Raw genomic sequence first — 16,421 nt, 5'->3', positions numbered from 1 at the left:
TTGTTGCTGATTGAATACTACAACTAATAAATTTAACACAGGCATACCATAAATGCATGATTGACATACAGACATTTTCGATTTCACACATTCATAGACCATCTTGGCACTTCCATGATAATATAAATACAATTCTGATCATCTGTCTTGTCAGTGGTCTGTCTCTTAGAAGAAGTTCTGTAACTGATGAGCAAAATAGTGTGTAGAAAAGCTCTGTTCCATAGGACCACTCTTTTCTGTTCCTTATTCTTCACAGAATAGTAACGTCAGGGACGGGAATCAATCACTTTGCCGGTTACACTTTTCCCCCTAGCTTTGCCATTCTCATTTTCAAAGCTGTGGATAAGAAAAATGGAAAATGTTTAAGTTAAATATTTTTGACTGAATCTTGATTTTCACCTAAATTAAAGTCAATCATCCCACAAACCCAGTAATATAAAATGGTCTCCTGAAGATTTTCCATGATATAAGAAGAACAACCTGTGTGAATATCCATATTTAATACTAGTGCATTCTCTTGCTGTCTCTAAGATTTCTTCTTTACAATTTTTTTTTTTAGGGTGAAGGATTTTTTCCATCGAAATTGTAGCTTATATAATGGTAAGAAAAGGCTTATGTAAGTATTTCTCAAGCAATTGCCACTTCATGTTCCCCAGCGTAAGTCTTGGCTTTTCAGATGGATTAGGAAGAAGTACCCAACGACATGCTTGCCAATAGAGACCCAAAAGAAACCAGCATAGACAGAACATTACCTTGAACATGGAACACAGTTCAACGTCTGTACCAATGCAACACAACAATGGAGAGTGAGTTTCAGGGAGGAGGAAAAAACTAAACATTACTAAAGGGTGATATATAAGTGATCACCCTTTGAAGTCAGGTAAATAATTATATTGAAAGAGTATTGTAGGATTGGCGGTATAAGTCAGTTAGTCAGCAGTTTAGTCATGCTGTGAAATTGTAGTCTGAAATGACAAAGAGAGAACTGCAACCAGTGGATAGTATGACGAATTAGTTTTAATTAGTTTGGCATTAAGCAGAACAGTTAAGTTAGATAGCACACACATACATAAGAAATGACCAAGCACTTCATCTTATATAAAAATAAAGAACATCTCATTTGAGAAATGTAATGCCTTTCCTTACAAGCAGCAGCATCATCTTTGGCATTCAGTACACCTGTACCCAGAACATGACCAAGCAAATGTTGATGTGTTCAGCAATACGGCCACTGGATGGAGCTAAAGTCTAAAAAAAACAAGTTAGTAATACACTGATTTACATGACAACATCTCTCCGATATTGTTTCGATTCAAAACAGTTAAAAGCTTCCATTCAGTTGTCAGAGTTGACTATAGTTCAAATAAGGCCACATAAAGTAATGCCAGGTGTGGTAACCGCTCTAAAACTGTGCCTTATTATCTTGTTAAAGGAAGACAAAAGAGGGTGAACGTASGGTCCACGGGTTAGAGAATGCCGTACATGCTTGGGATGTGAGTAGGTTGGCGCAGAAGCCACAGTGTTTGCGTGTGATCTCAAAGGCTCACAAGATCAGAGAGAGAGTGTTAGGTTGTTAGAGTAGATGAGAGACTAGGTTAGCATTTGATGAGAGGGATTGAAGAGCCCCAGCCCCCTAAGCAGCAGTAATTATTTTTGCCCGTCTTGATACCTGCGCTCGTGGGCACTTCTATGGCCAGGGGCTGTTGGTCTGGGTCGGAACTGCGCTTCCCAGGTTTGTGGGTGAACGTGGGTCGGTGTAGCAGACTCTCAGAGTTTGTGGAATCTGCAGTATAGTCTGTGTTGTTGTTGCATCTGGCTGTGGGTTGGAAGATCTTGCTTCGGTACCCCTCGGGGTGGTATGAGGGTACGTTGTTGTCATCTTCTTCATCATCATCGCCGTTTCCGATGACGACCAGCTCGGCCTGGATATTCTCCTCATCTTCCTCCTCTGCTGCGTTCTGGTAGCCCATGAAGATCATTGTCACTGGTTCAGAGTCCAGATCAGGTGGCAAGGTGTTCATGATGTTGAAGGAGGACTCACCACTGTCACTGGTGTAAAATGYTGACTGTCGACTGCTGGGGTAGAATGGAGACTGACGACAGTTGGGGTAGATTGGTGACTGCCTGTCCCAATCTGTCACAGTATTCTCTATCAGCGGTATGGGAGTGCGGCTTTCTCCTGAACTCAGGACTGCAATGATAGCTGGTCTGTTTTTATCTGGGTGTGGGCCTATACCACTGCTACCATTGGTGAGGCTCTGGCAAGTTTGGAAACCTTGATGGGGAGGTGATTGAGGCTGCACTAGATGCTTGTCAGCGTGGATGTTTGGAATGTGAGAGGGGGCAGAGCTGGCTACTTCTTCCCTGCTCTGGGCTCCATCTCTGGGCAGAGCTTCTGGAAGCATCTGGAAAGGGCTGGCTTGAGGATGGGGGGTTGTAATGGAGGTCCGATGACCATTGGGCTCACCAGGACTGGGGCTGACGTGTCCCTGCTCAGGCTTCCATGCAGGGGTTGAAGGCCTGCTGGTGTAAGGAGCAGCATAGACGGGCCTGTGGTACTGGACCTCGGTGGGGACCTCTGCATCCCCAGCCTGGCGCAGGAGCGCCTCCACCTCAACGTTACTCAGTTCGCCCAACCCCACCCCATTCCGGGTCACCTGTCCCTCCGGGCGTAGGGCATAGACAGACTTCTTCCCATCATCGTAGACCTTCACACCCTTCTGTTGGAACTCTTCAGGGGTTAGGGTGGTCATGGACACGACTTGGCTCTCTCCTGTTCTCATGTCCTTCTCTACACTGATCTCCATGGCGAACATAGCTACGGAGAGAGAGAGGACATAGGATGGACAACAACTAGAACACAATGTGTATGATTCATATACTGAATGCTGAATGTATTTTGAATGTACCACAAATATGTACAGTCTGTTATAACTCCTGTCTGTACACTGTTTTCATGTATTTATGTGTTCAATCAATAATCAAAGTATAGCTCCTTGACAAATGAAAACAGCTTTTTATCCAATTTCTGCCAAGCTAAAAATATTAAATGACAGGCTTTGAAACGGCATAATTGGAACAGCAGGTGTCAAGGCCTGATTCAAGCTGAGTCCGTGTTCTAGAAATCCAAATGAGTCACCTACAGAGAACGATCATATAAAGGCCCATATCACATAAGAATTCACTGTGATGTACAGGTGAAGTGCTTAATAATTCCAGATATCATCCTGCTTTTTCTATGTCTTCGACAGTGCGCAGGTATCTATTCATTCCATTATCCTGCTTGTTGAGACCTACGGACGTTTGACATGACATAATGTTGTGTTAAGCACTATAAAAGAGTGCAGGTGGCCACTCATTGTGTGTATACAAATATTCACTCTAAATAACATAGGCCAGATATCGCATACAGAATACTGTATATTGTTTATATACCCTGCTTTGGTTCTTCACCATCAAGTCCTTCCTGTGGATTTTTTATTTTCCTCAGTGGTCTACTGGTAGGTGTGATGGACCTTGGCATCTGGAAATCTGTCATATTTGGAATCGGTGCGTAAACGTATTGTATCGGGTCTGTAAAGATAACAACCCAGTCAGTTCACATATGCCAACAGGTGCACCAGAAGATGTTAACATGGAATAAATATAGGAAAATAATGTTAAGAAGACAAGCACAACACCAAGAGCAACAAAAGTATTTACCTGCCTGGTATTCGGCATTTAACTCCTGTGTGGAGATACAGGTGTTCACAATCAAAACCGACTGAAAGGATGATGTGAAAATCACAACAAGCCAGGTGAAAAAGAAGTAATTAGTAATTAGTGATTATTTCCAAACGTCTCGAGGGGTCTTAGTTTCCGGGTTATTGATTAGACACCATATCCAAGGAATCAGAAAACATGCAACTAGAACAGTGGCACCTTCTGCCCTCCATCAATATAATTGCCTTCCATTTCGCATCACCTTTTCCTCTGAAAGCAGACCTTTGCTATCCGCCGCACACCCACACAGTCAGTTCACAGAAATCTCTTGGTGAAAAAAACGACTTTTATCACAAATCACTACCTGCATATTCAATTAATATCCTTCATTTCATTGGAATGAAGCCATGACTCATAGACATAAAGGACATAGACACAGATTATTACACATTATCCATCCCCCCATTGATGTGTAAGGCCAACGATGAGAATGATAATCCAAGTACACTGCAAACTCAAGATTCAAGCATTAGGCCTAATACCCATGAACCCTTGTTGTTCTCCAAAGAACCAGAATAATGGATATAAATACAAGTCCTACATTATAAGCACAAAGTAATGGTCTAATGTTAGTATTAGACGAGCAATACCTTGATGATGTCCTCTGCAGTCCTTTCCACCTCCTTCAGTCTCTTCAGAATCACTTCCTCGTTGGCTGAAATCTGCAGCTCCTGTGTTTCCAGAGCCTCTATTTCCGTCTCCATTCTGTAAAGTGGGTGCAAAACATAGAGCAGCTTAGCAGCCGCAATCAGTCCAAACAGACAGTAATCACTCAACAAGCAGCGGTATTCATATGGAAATCGGAAAAACAAATTGACATTTGCATGGAAATTACCTTATCCATTGCAACTGTAATCATTGGTAGTCGGTCACTTATAGCTTAGCATGTAAATTACATATGCAATGACTATGCTTGTTCTTTGATAGAGATAGATCGCTTGATTGAATTTGTGTTTATCAGTATGCGGCTTGGATGTCAATCAAAACAACATTGAATATGTTCCGTATTTGGCTCATATCAAATAGAAAAACATGACTATTTAACTTGCATCCAATATTTAAATATTTTACATTCAATCAAACTCTCATTAAGGTGAATATTAACAGGCTGTTTATGTGTTTTTCTAAATCTGGTTGTTTTGGTCAGGGGTCAAAGTCTATTTCTGAACCCTCATCCTGATCCTTGATAGGTTGTTTTGTCCAGGTGATGAGGAGGATTTCTCTCTAGATTGGTTTGGCGCTTTTGTCTGCGTCCCAAATGCCACCCTATTCACTACTCTTGACCGGGACCCAAAGGGTGGGAATAGAGTGCCATTTAGGACATAGCTTTATCACACAACTCTGATACGGTCCAGTGAARAAAGCTCAGAGCCCATCTCATCACATCACTGCTGGCAGGCAGGATGGCAGGACAGACAACAGACGGGTCCCTCCAGTTCACTCGTCTCTCTATTAATGTTCTACCATCAGAAAATATAACAGTGCCTCTCTCTGATAGAACATATTATCACTTACAGCTATACTCTGAGAGCTATACTAAAAGCTATATACACTAACACTATAACACTAGAGAGTAACACTCTATACTCTCAAGAAGTTAGTATTGTTATTGCATAATGGTACTATTACTCTCTTAAAGTACTTATTATAGACTGGGTGMTTCGAGCCCTGAATGCTGATTGGCTGAAAGCCATGGTATATCTGACGGTATACCATGGGTATGACAAAACCTTTATTTTTTATGCTCTAATTACATTGGTAACCAGTTTCTAATAGCAATAAGGCACCTCGGGGCTTTGTGAAATATGGCCAATATACCACGGATAAGGGCTGAGTTGCAGGCACTCCGCATTGCATCGTGCTTAAGAACAGCCCTTAGCCGTGGTATATTGGCCATAWACCKCCCCCCCCKCCCCCCGGGCCTTATTGCTTAAATATATCTGCATTGACTCTGAGGGAGTAATCCTCTCTAAGGGGGTTGGTTTAAGCAGGCAGGGCTATAAGCACAGTAGACAGGTTGTTACGTAACAGTGGTTGGGGTGGGAAGACTGTACGACCGTTGGCTGACACACAAAGCCTCTCACAGGGGTTAAGCAGTGGGTTAAGGAGCACCATCTCGGTATAATCCTTCCAATCGTTTCCCACTCATAGTAGCTCAGGCTAGAAAGGGAAAGCGTTTGAAAATCTCATGTGTTGCCCTTTGACTTAGAAACGTATGCTCTTGACTCACTAACGCGTGAATGTGTGCACTGCACTCAGCCACACACAAGCAAACATGGACGAACGCACAAGCACACTAGTGCCAAGCGATTTGTGCTTTTTGAGGTCAGTTCAGTTTCGGTTCGTTTTTTTTTTTTAAATCACCGTTCGATTATTATTATTWTTTTTTTACATTAAATGCATTCTGAAATATGACCTTGGAATTATTTTTGTAGCTTTTTAATTGAAATGCCAAAGCCAAATATTTAGAACATTCAATTGCCAAAACATTGAAAACATTCCATTGTCGCTTAACAACACAGAATAAAGCAATTGAAAGGACCCCCATGATGTAGTGACWACCATCACTCCTTAGCACTTATTCACCATCATTTATTCACATTACTTTACTTAAATAAAATATTTTTGTTATGTATATTACTTATTTTTCACATAAGTACTTTATTATTTCATTTCTTCGCATCTCATCTCTTCTGAGGCAGTAGTAGCAAGACTACCAGACAACCATCTAACGCTATCTCTGTGCTCCTCAACGAGCCAAGTTCCTCTTGGTTAGCGAAAAGGTTAGCCCATGATCATTGGGTTGCCACAGCTGCCCATGCTGCAGAGCTTTCTGACAAAATCACTATTTTAGTAGTTCTTCAAAGTAGATAAGGCATTTTCAAGACTGCTACAACTATCAAGAGCTACCTCACAAACTATCTCTATCCCTCTTGTCGCTGTGTTGTGTACATTCCTCTCCCATGGCGTACATTTTGTGTGCGGGAAGCTGTTCAACCACACTAAACTGTTGATTCTTGTCACACCCTGATCTGTTTCACCTGTCTTGTGATTGTCTCCACCCCCTCCAGGTGTCGCTTATTATCCCTGGTGTATATATCCCTGTYTTTCCTGTCTCTCTGTGCCAGTTCGTCGTGTATGCTTTTCAAGTCAACCAGTGGTTTTCRCGTACTCCTGCTTCTATTCTCATTTGCTAGTCCTCAGAATACCACGACCTCCTGGAGGTCTTCAGCAAGGCATGGGCTACTTCTATTCCCCCTCACCGGCCTTATGATTGTGCCATTGATCTCGTCTCAGGCACCACACCGCCTCGTGGTAGGCTATATTCTCTATCCGGGCCGAAGATCAAGGCCATGGAGGAGTACATAGAGGAGTCTATGGCTACTGGGGCCGTTCGTCCATCTGTATCTCCTGCCAGCGGAAGGGTTTTTCTTTGTGGAGAAGGACAAGACACTGCATCCGTGCATTGACTACCGGGGTCTAAATGACTGTTAAGAATCATTACCCCCCTACCTCTCCTCGGCTTTTGAACCTCTCCAGGGGGTCACCATTATTTCCAAGCTGGACATTCGGAAAGCCTACCACCTGGTTCGGGATATGCGAAGGAGATGAGTGGAAGACAGCCTTCAACACAGCCAGTGGACATTATGAGTACCAGGTCATGCCGTTTGGACTCACCAACGCCCCCGCTGTCTTCCAGGCTCCGGTAAACGCTGTGCTCCAGGACATGCTAAACCGTTTTGTGTTCATCTACCTTGATGACATCCTGATTCCCCCCCCCCCCACCGGTCTGCCCAAGAACATGTTCTTCATGTCAGACAGGTCCTTCAGCGCTTCCTGGAGAACCAGTTGTTTGTGAAAGCCGAGAAGTGAGTTCCACCGCTCTACTATCACCTTTCTGGGATATGTCATTGATGAGGGCAATGTTCAGATGGATCCTGGGAAGGTGAAAGCAGTGGTGGATTGGCCTCAACCTACGTCCAGGGTGCAGTTGCAACGTTTCCTGGGTTTAATAACTTCTACCGCCGTTTCATTCGGGGTTAAAGCACCCTGGCGGCCACCCTCTCAGCACTCACCTCTCCCAAGGTACCGTTCACATGGTCTCCAGCTGTCGACAGAGCCTTTGTGGACCTGAAGCATCGGTTCACCACAGCACCCATCGGATCCATCCCGTTAATTTGTGGTGGAAGTGGATGCTTCTGATGTTGGAGTGGGGGCCATCCTGTCCCAGTGATCTGCCCAGGACCAAAAGCTTGATTCCTGTGCCTTCCTGTCTCATCATCTCAATCCTGCAGAGAGGAACTACGATGTAGGCAACCGAGAACTCCTGGCAGTAAAGAGTGGAGGCACTGGCTGAAAGGAGCAGAACAGCCATTCCTGGTCTGGACCGACCATAAAAATGTGGAATATCTCTGTACAGCAAAGCGCCTTAACACCAGGCAGGCCCGGTGGTCTCTCCTGTTTACCAGATTTAACTTCACCATTTCCTACCGCAAAGGTTCCAAGAATGTGAAGCCTGATGCCCTCTCCCGCCTATACAGTTCCTGTGCCAAACCCTCAGTCTCTGAAACCATTCTCCCTGCCTCATGCCTTGCAGCCTCAGTGGGTTGTGGTATTAAGATCCTGGTTTGCAAGGCTCGATGTTCCCAGCCTGGACCTGAAGGGGGCCTGGCTAACTGGTTGTTGTGTCCCTAACTCAGTCCTGTAATGGGGTCCTGGGTCCTGGAATGGGCTCATTCCTCCAGGCTGACCTGTCATCCCGGTTCCCGCCGTACCCTAGCATTCCTCCGACAACGTTTCTGGTGACCCACAATGGTTCCTGATGTCTCTGCCTTCATCGCCGCGTGCACGGTGTGTGCCCAGAACAAGACTCCACGGCAAGCTCCTTCTGGTCTTCAGCCACTACCGGTCCCTCATCGTCCCTGTTCTCATATCTCTCTGGATTTTGTCACTGGGTTTCCCCCATCTGATGGCTACTCCGTCATTCTGACAGTGGTGGATCTATTCTCATAGGATGCTCATATCATCCCTCTCCCCAAACTTTCTTCTGCCAAGGAAACGGCCCAGCTCATGGTGCWGCACGTCTTCAGGATCCATGGACTCCTGGTGGATATGGTTTCCAACCATACCACCCTAAGATGCCTGGTCTCAACCAATCCCACTACCTGGAGCCAACAACTGGTCTGGGTGGAGTAGGCCCGGAACACCCTTCCCTGTTCAGCCACGGGAGTCTCCCCTTTTGAGTGCTCCATGGGGTATCAACCTCCACTCTTCCCAGAACAAGAACTGGAAGTCAACGTACCCTCGGCTCAGATGTTCGTCCACCGCTGTCGACGTACCTGGAGAAGAGCTAGGGTAGCGCTTCTCAAGAGCAACTCCAGGTATGGTCTTGAGCGGACCGCCGCCGGACTCCAGCTCCCCACTACCACATTGGGCAGAGGGTATGGCTGTCTACACGGGACTTGCCCCTTCGCGTAGAGTCCCGCAAACTGTCCCCTCGTTTCATTGGTTTGTTTCCCATCTCTAGAGTCCTTAGTTCCACTGCTGTCCATCTCTTGTTACCCTGTACCCTCCATATTCACCCTACGTTCCATGTGTCTAGGATTAAGCCCGTGTCTCAGTCCTTTGTCTTCTGTCCCCAGACCCCCCCCCCCCCCCCCGTTGCCATTGATGGCCATCCGGCATACACGGTAACATGCCTTCTGGGTGTTCGACCACAGGGCAGGGGTTTCCAGTACCTGGTTGACTGGGAGGGTTACGGCCCGGAGGAGAGGTGCTGGGTTCCCTCTAGAGACATCCTGGATCCAGCCCTCATCGCCGACACCCCGGTCAACCAGGTATGCGCCCAAGTAGGACGCCAGGTGGAGTCCCTACAGGGAGGGGTACTGTCATACCCTGATCTGGTTCACCTGTCTTGTGATTGTCTCCACCCCCTCCAGATGTCGCTTATTATCCCTGYTGTATATATTCCTTTCTCTCTGTGCCAGTTCATCTTGTATGCTTTTCAAGTCAACCAGTGTTTTTCCCGTACTCTTGCTTCTATTCTCATTTGCTAGTCCTCKCGGTTTTTGACCCTTGCCTGTTTTCTGGACTCCGTACCTGCCTACCTGACCTTGAGCCTGCCTGCCACTTTGTACCTCCTGGACTCTGAACTGGTTTTGACCTTTTGCCTGTCTACGACCATTCTCTTGCCTACCCCTTTTGGCTTGTTTAATAAATATCAAGACTCAAACCAGCTGCCTCCCGTGTCTGCATCTGGGTCTCGCCTTGTGCCCTCATAGATTCTGGTAGGATTTAATACCAAGATATTTAGCTTTCTATATTTTGAGTGGTAAATAGCTCATTGCAATAGACTTATATTTAAGGCTACAGCTTGGCAGATAACAAGTTATGGTGGCCTACAAATTTTGTGTGGAATTAGTAATTATTGTTAGTGACAAATATGGTTGTTGGTTGTAAGTAACGTTAGCTATATCTGATATTATAATGGCTCAGTTCAAGATTATTTTAAATGACTCTCTCTTAGGAGACACTATTCTGGCATCACAATGAAGGAAGATGGCCACAATGAAAGAAGTAAGTTTAAATCAGTCACATCAAGTAAACAGAATATGCAATGATATGAATGGGAGATGAAACAACATTTTCAGAGAACATAATTGTTATGCCCCCCCCTGTGGTACATGGATGCCATAAAGGATGAACAGTAACATAGTTATGATGACAGAAATGCATCATCTACATACCTAGGAGAGACAGGATTAGGGAAGAGAGAACAGAGAATCTACCAACTGAGTTTAGTTTAGCTAGTGAGTTATTTTCATAATGTGAAATCAACTCGACAGACCAGTAGTCATTTATCACAGGGGTGTATGTTTTATTTGGACTGGCACACCACAGGATGTTTTCAACAGCACTAACACTGTTACTGAAATTCACAGGTACCACATGTACCTGAAACAATATCTGCCCGAACACTGTTGCTGTAGGAATCCACAAGAGAACAAACATGAACTTTCTGTTACTATAGGGTCAGAGAGAGGGTAAAAATATATTGTAGCACATGACAGGTTWTATCCTCTGGCTGGTCAAAAGTGTTCATGTGGACAGTTCAAGACATTTCAATGCAAAACAAAACATGTTTTATGTTATTTAAAGTAAAGTACTGTAATGRTTTATTGAAGGTGCCTCTCAGCGCTGGACAAAACAATTTGGGTGSACATCAATCGGGCTGTGCTGGACCGACCCATGTGGATGGCCTTCATCCTCATCCAGATCTTTGTTCTGAGGCAGATGGTCTTCAATACAACTCAGAAGATGATCTAGTCCCAGATGACTGAGACAGACACGGAGCCCAAACAGACTTAAGAACTAAATGAACTTCTACTTCTGTCTGTAAAATTGAAGTATAGTTTGACCAATGATTGCCAAGAGGACATCATCATGAATCTTGTGGGTGGGAGTAATTCCGTTAGTGTCTCGAAACAGTACATGGAAATTCACTACATGTGTGAGAATTGTTGTCTTGGTGGGACATTCTGATTTTAAGGTGCATTGCAGGAGCTGTGAGACGGCAATCGAAAAATCGGAAAGACAAAGACGGTATTTAAAAAATATARATTTGCCTTTAGAAGAGCAAATTCAGAATATGTTGCAGGAGCTTAGATTTGATAGTTAAAGAGAACCAGTCTTCTATAGATAATGTACAGTATATGATGGGAAGATTTCTAAGGAACCGTCGCCTCTAAATTCTCCCGATAATCTGTCCCTTCAGTTGTGAGTTCCAAATTTTAAATCCTCGTATTTTTTTAGCATTTGACCACATCTTCGTATTGTTAATGAGCTTCCTGTATATCTGAGAACAAACACGTCCTTCTCTGTGGTTTATGGTTTGAGCCCCAAATGCAACACATTAACACGTGCTTGAAACCTTTTGAAAAATCCTGAAGGTGAAATTGTGACTAACAAAATCTTTCCTTTAATTTTAGTCAGTTACACAGCTGCCAGACCTCTTCTTCAAAACTTTAAACAGTTTAATGGCAAATTTGCTGCTCTTTTTGTATCCATAAAGGTATTGTAATACCAAAGGGAAAAGGGCATATCCTTTTGAGGAAAACTGTCAACTCAGAAATCAGTCTTAGAGTAATTTATTTATAGATTTAGCAACATAGTCTGGGAAAGCTGTAAAAGGAATTAAAGGCCCCAGTATTTTATCTCGGCTTGAACATTTTGACGTAATAGTGGGACCTATCCCAGATGTGCTATTGGGGATTTACCAGAAGCATGACCCGTTTCTGGTTAAACAGAGAAAATCATGAGATGTCATGGTATATAGGTTGATCAACTCAACATCTAGATGACATGCTTTTGAATATAAAGACGTCATACAACGTCTCACTTGTACCACGTTCAATCACCCAAAGAACATTTTGGAAGGCACACAAATGGTACACGTGGCTCCTGTACACTCTTAGAAAAAAAGGTGCTATCTAGAACCTATAAAGGTTCTTTGGCTGTCCCCATAGAAGAACCCTTTGAATAACCCCCTTTGGTTCCAGGTAGAACCCTTTCCACAGAGGGTTTTACATGGAACCCAAAAGACTTCTACCTGGAACCAAACAGTGTTCTACCTGGAACCAAAAAGGGTTCTACCTGGAACCAAAAAGGGTTCTACCTGGAACCGAAAAGGGTTCTCCTATGGTGACAGCCAAAGAACCCTTTTGGAACCCTTTTTTCCTAGAGTGTACTATAGTCTTCCACTACTTTAAGGAATCAGATTGTTACCTAACTTATTGTTTAAAACTCGTTAATGGGTTTAACCACGTTTTATACGCTGAACTAAGTTGAATATTTCCCTATTAAAAACTCCCTACAGCGTGCCACAGTTCGTTCTTGATGCGATGTCTCACGTGCTTGACATGATTTCTCTCTATGGAATTTCTCTCAAGTAATTAAATCGACGTCAGTCAATTAGTTGTTTAATAACTGAATAAAAGTAAGATTTCACTTAATCGCTCCGGCCTACTGTTTATCTGTCTCTTATACACATCTAGATGTGTATAAGAACACGCACTAACACACACACCACACACACACAGCACACACACACACACACACACACACACACACACACACACAACACACACACACACACACACACACACACACACACACACACTTCATCCCATTCTAAGATGTACCTGTCAATGTTACTCTGCAGTAATAGGGTTTGCTCCTGGTCGCCCTGGGCCTGTAGTTTGGTGGCCTCCTGGTCCTCCTCACTCTGAGGGCTCAGCCCATCCATCAGCCATTGCTCTCGAAGGGCCTTTTTCTATTTGGGGAAACCATCAATAGACTATGTTACACCATGAACTATAGTGTTGTAACTCAACAACTGTTGTGTGTGTCCCCAATGACCGCGTTGATATTTAAATTCCATTCCATTCTTTTTGACTTCAGATAAAATGCACATACACTAGGTTTTTAACAATATACAGTGCATTCGTAAAGTATTCAGAACCCTTGACCTTTTCCACATTACATTACAGCCTTATTCTAAAAAAATATATTTTATTTAAATCTCATCAATCTAAACAAAATACCCCATAATGACAATGAAAAAACWGGTTTTTAGACATTTTTGCAAATGTATAAAAAATAAATTAAATATAATGTTTACATAAGTATTCAGACCCTTTACTGAGTACTTTGTTGAAGTGCCTTTGGCAGTGATTGCAGCCTCAAGTCCTCTTGGGTATGACGCTACAAGTTTGGCACACTTGTATATGGGGAGTTTCTCTCATTCTTCTCTGCAAATACTCTCAAGCTCTGTCAGGTTGTATGGGGAAGGTCGCTCCACAGGTCTTTTCAGGTCTCTCCAGAAATGCCTGTGTGCATAGGGTCATTGTCCTGTTGGAAGATGAACCTTCACCCCAATCAGAGGTCCAGAGTGCTCTGGAGCAGGTTTTCATCAAGTATCTCTCTGTACTTTGCTCCTTTCATCTTTCCATCGATCCTGACTAGTCGGCCAGTCCAGGTCGCTGAAAAACATCCCCACAGCATGATGCTGCCACCACCATGCTTCACCGTAGGGATGGTGCCAGGATTCCTCCAGACGTGGCGCTTGGCATTCAGGCCAAAGAGTTCATTCAGGCCAGAGAATCTTCATTTGAGTGTCTGTTGGCAAACTCCAAGCGGGCTGTCATATGCCTTTTACTGAGGAGTGGCTTCTGTCTGGCCACTCTACCATAAAGGCCTGGTTGGTGGAGAGCTGCAGAGATGGTTGTCCTTCTGGAAGGTTCTCCCATCTCCACAGAGGACCTCTGGAGCTCTGTCAGAGTGACCATCGGGTTCTTGGTCACCTCCCTGACCAAAACACTCCTCCCCTGATTGTTCAGTTTGGCTGGGCGGCGACCTCTAGGAAGAGTCTTGGTGGTTCCAAACTTTTTCCATTTAAGAATGATGGAGGCCATTGTGTTCTTGGGTACCTTCAATGCTGCAAAACATTTTTGGTACCCTTCTCCAGATCTGTGCCTCGACTCAACCCTGTCTCGGAGCTCTACGGACAATTTCTTCGACCTTATGGCTTGGTTTTTGCTCTGACATGCACTGTCAACTGTGGGACCTTATGTAGACAGGTGTGTGCCTTTCCAAATCATGTCCAATCAATTGAATTTACCACAGGTGGACTCCAATCCAGTTTCTAGAAACATCTCAATGATTATTAATGGAAACAGGATGCACCTGAGCTCAATTGTGAGTCTCATAGCAAAGGATCTGAATACTTATGTAAATAAGGTATTTATGTTTTTTGTTTTTAATACATTTGCCAAAATTTCTAAAAACCTGTTTTCACTTTGTCATTATGGGGTATTGTGTGTAGATTGATGTGGAAAATTTAGAATAAGGCTGTAACTTAACAGAATGTGGAAAAAGTCAAGGGGTCTGAATACTTTCCGAGTGCACTGTAAATTACAGTTTGTACTAAAACGTACCTTCAAACATTGGAGTTTTAATTTTTCCTCCTCAATTTGTCTCCTTTTTTTTGCGATGTCGTCCTGGACTCTTCTTTTCTCCTGTGAAGACATTCAAGCATGGCTTTGTCAATGGAGAGATTCCACCTGTTTTTGTCATTTCATAGACTTAAATTAATCTACAGCTAGTCATGGCTATTCCAACCAATGGGAAGGTCCCAGCTCCCCACTGTATCCAATCAAGCAGGGAGATGCCTGTGACATCATAGCAAGTCAGATACAACCTGTCCACAGTGTCCATCTGCTCAATATAACAGTTTAGCAGTTTCTCTCTATAAATACCCTTTGGGTTGGTTTCCAAGACACAGATTAAGCCTAGTCCTGCACTTAAACACTATTTCAATGGCTCTGTCTAGGAAACCGCCCCTATGCGTATAGGCCTACCCTGTATGGTTGGATTGTTTGGTTGACCCAACTGCTGGGTACAGGCGTTGGGTCACTTCGTTGCGATCTGTTCTTTAAAAAGAGCAGGTTTGGGTTATTGATGCTGGGTTATTGGTGCTGGGTTCTTGGTGCTGGGTTATTGGTGCTGGGTTATTGGTGCTGGGTTATTGGTGCTGGGTTATTGGTGCTGGTTGTTGATGGGGTTATTGGTGATGGGTTGTTTGATGGCTGGGTTATTGGTGCTGGGTTATTGGTGCTGGGTTATTGGTGCTGGGTTATTGGTGCTGGGTTGTTGATGCTGGGTTATTGGTGCTGGGTTCTTGAGATCAGAAGCCTGGAGGTGTAATAAGATCTATCTGAACTCCACACCCCTAATAAGCCAGGTCTCCTGAAAATAACCTAAGGATTACATTAAAAAAGACCCAGCTGCTATGTGAACCAAGCATGAAACAAAAAAAGACCCAACTGATGCTTAAATTAACCAATGTTTACTTAATCCCAAAAACCCAACATATTGGGTTATTCAGGAATTCCAACTAGCTCGGTCAAAATAACCCACCGTGTGTTCTGTCCAATATTCATCCAACGCTGTGTTACCAAAGAACCCAAATTGGGTTGTTTTTAATCCATCATATTTTGGGTGTGTAGAACCACACAGTACTTCATACATTAGATCAGAAGATGTAATGCTTATTTTCTAATGGTTGTAAGCATTATCAAAGAGAAATAATGCCTGTCTGTCTTCATTTTTGTAGAAAAGATATAACTGCATAGACACATCTGTAATGTAAAGTGTGGTGGTCAGACATATTGTTGTCTATTAATAGTCCCATGTTTGATCCTTGTATTACTAAGCCCCAGGGAGAATGGATATCCCAGATGAAGTCTAGTCTACTGACAGCTAGCTCTGTGGATGCACAGCTAGAGCGAAGCAAGTTTCCTSAAATCAGTGAAGCGTGAAGACAGCCAGACAGGAAAATCAGACTAGGAAAGAGATCAGGTCTATAGATCTCTTAGACTACATACTGAACTGAAGTGATGAGCTTACTCTCACTTCCTGACACTAAGTGTTTGACCTTCATTTCTAAAACAAGATATCCTGATGATTTCCTAGCTCTCTTTCACAGCTACTAGATACCGTTGCCATCCATTCTCATTTGCAGAATCATCACAACACAAATAGCTTCATAAATGCCTCTGACCTATTCAAATGTGTAGCTTTCAGAAACACCAKTCTTTCTT

At 43.6% G+C, this 16,421-nt stretch overlaps 2 protein-coding genes across 3 annotated transcripts in view; both read right to left on the bottom strand.

Moving 5' to 3' along the window:
* Positions 1–16,421, bottom strand: part of palmdb (palmdelphin b) — a 39,155-nt gene that overhangs the window by 9,572 nt on the left and 13,162 nt on the right. The window contains exons 3-5 of the mRNA XM_024000175.2: positions 14,757–14,837; positions 12,963–13,093; positions 4,353–4,467 (exon numbers count right to left, since the gene is read on the bottom strand). Coding sequence (XP_023855943.1) covers positions 4,353–4,467; positions 12,963–13,093; positions 14,757–14,837 — 327 coding nt within the window. The remainder of the gene's footprint in view (positions 1–4,352; positions 4,468–12,962; positions 13,094–14,756; positions 14,838–16,421) is intronic.
* On the bottom strand, positions 1,496–4,111 carry LOC111973036 (palmdelphin). Of its 2 annotated transcripts, XM_024000181.2 has the most exons (3): positions 3,703–4,111; positions 3,436–3,573; positions 1,496–2,818 (listed from the first exon to the last, which is right to left on the bottom strand). In XM_024000181.2, the coding sequence occupies exons 2-3, from the start codon at positions 3,536–3,538 to the stop codon at positions 1,596–1,598; spliced, it is 1,326 nt and encodes a 441-aa protein (XP_023855949.1). In that variant the 5' UTR covers positions 3,539–3,573; positions 3,703–4,111; the 3' UTR covers positions 1,496–1,595. The 2 variants fall into 2 exon arrangements, with proteins under 2 accessions (XP_023855949.1, XP_070302796.1); XM_070446695.1 differs by lacking the exon at positions 3,703–4,111 and having other exon boundaries at positions 3,436–3,625.

The sequence above is a fragment of the Salvelinus sp. IW2-2015 genome, linkage group LG14 (assembly GCF_002910315.2).
Source record: "Salvelinus sp. IW2-2015 linkage group LG14, ASM291031v2, whole genome shotgun sequence".
In the NCBI taxonomy this organism is placed as follows: Eukaryota; Metazoa; Chordata; class Actinopteri; order Salmoniformes; family Salmonidae; genus Salvelinus; species Salvelinus sp. IW2-2015.
Note: the sequence above shows the minus strand (reverse complement) of the source record. Positions and strands in the feature narration are given on the sequence as shown.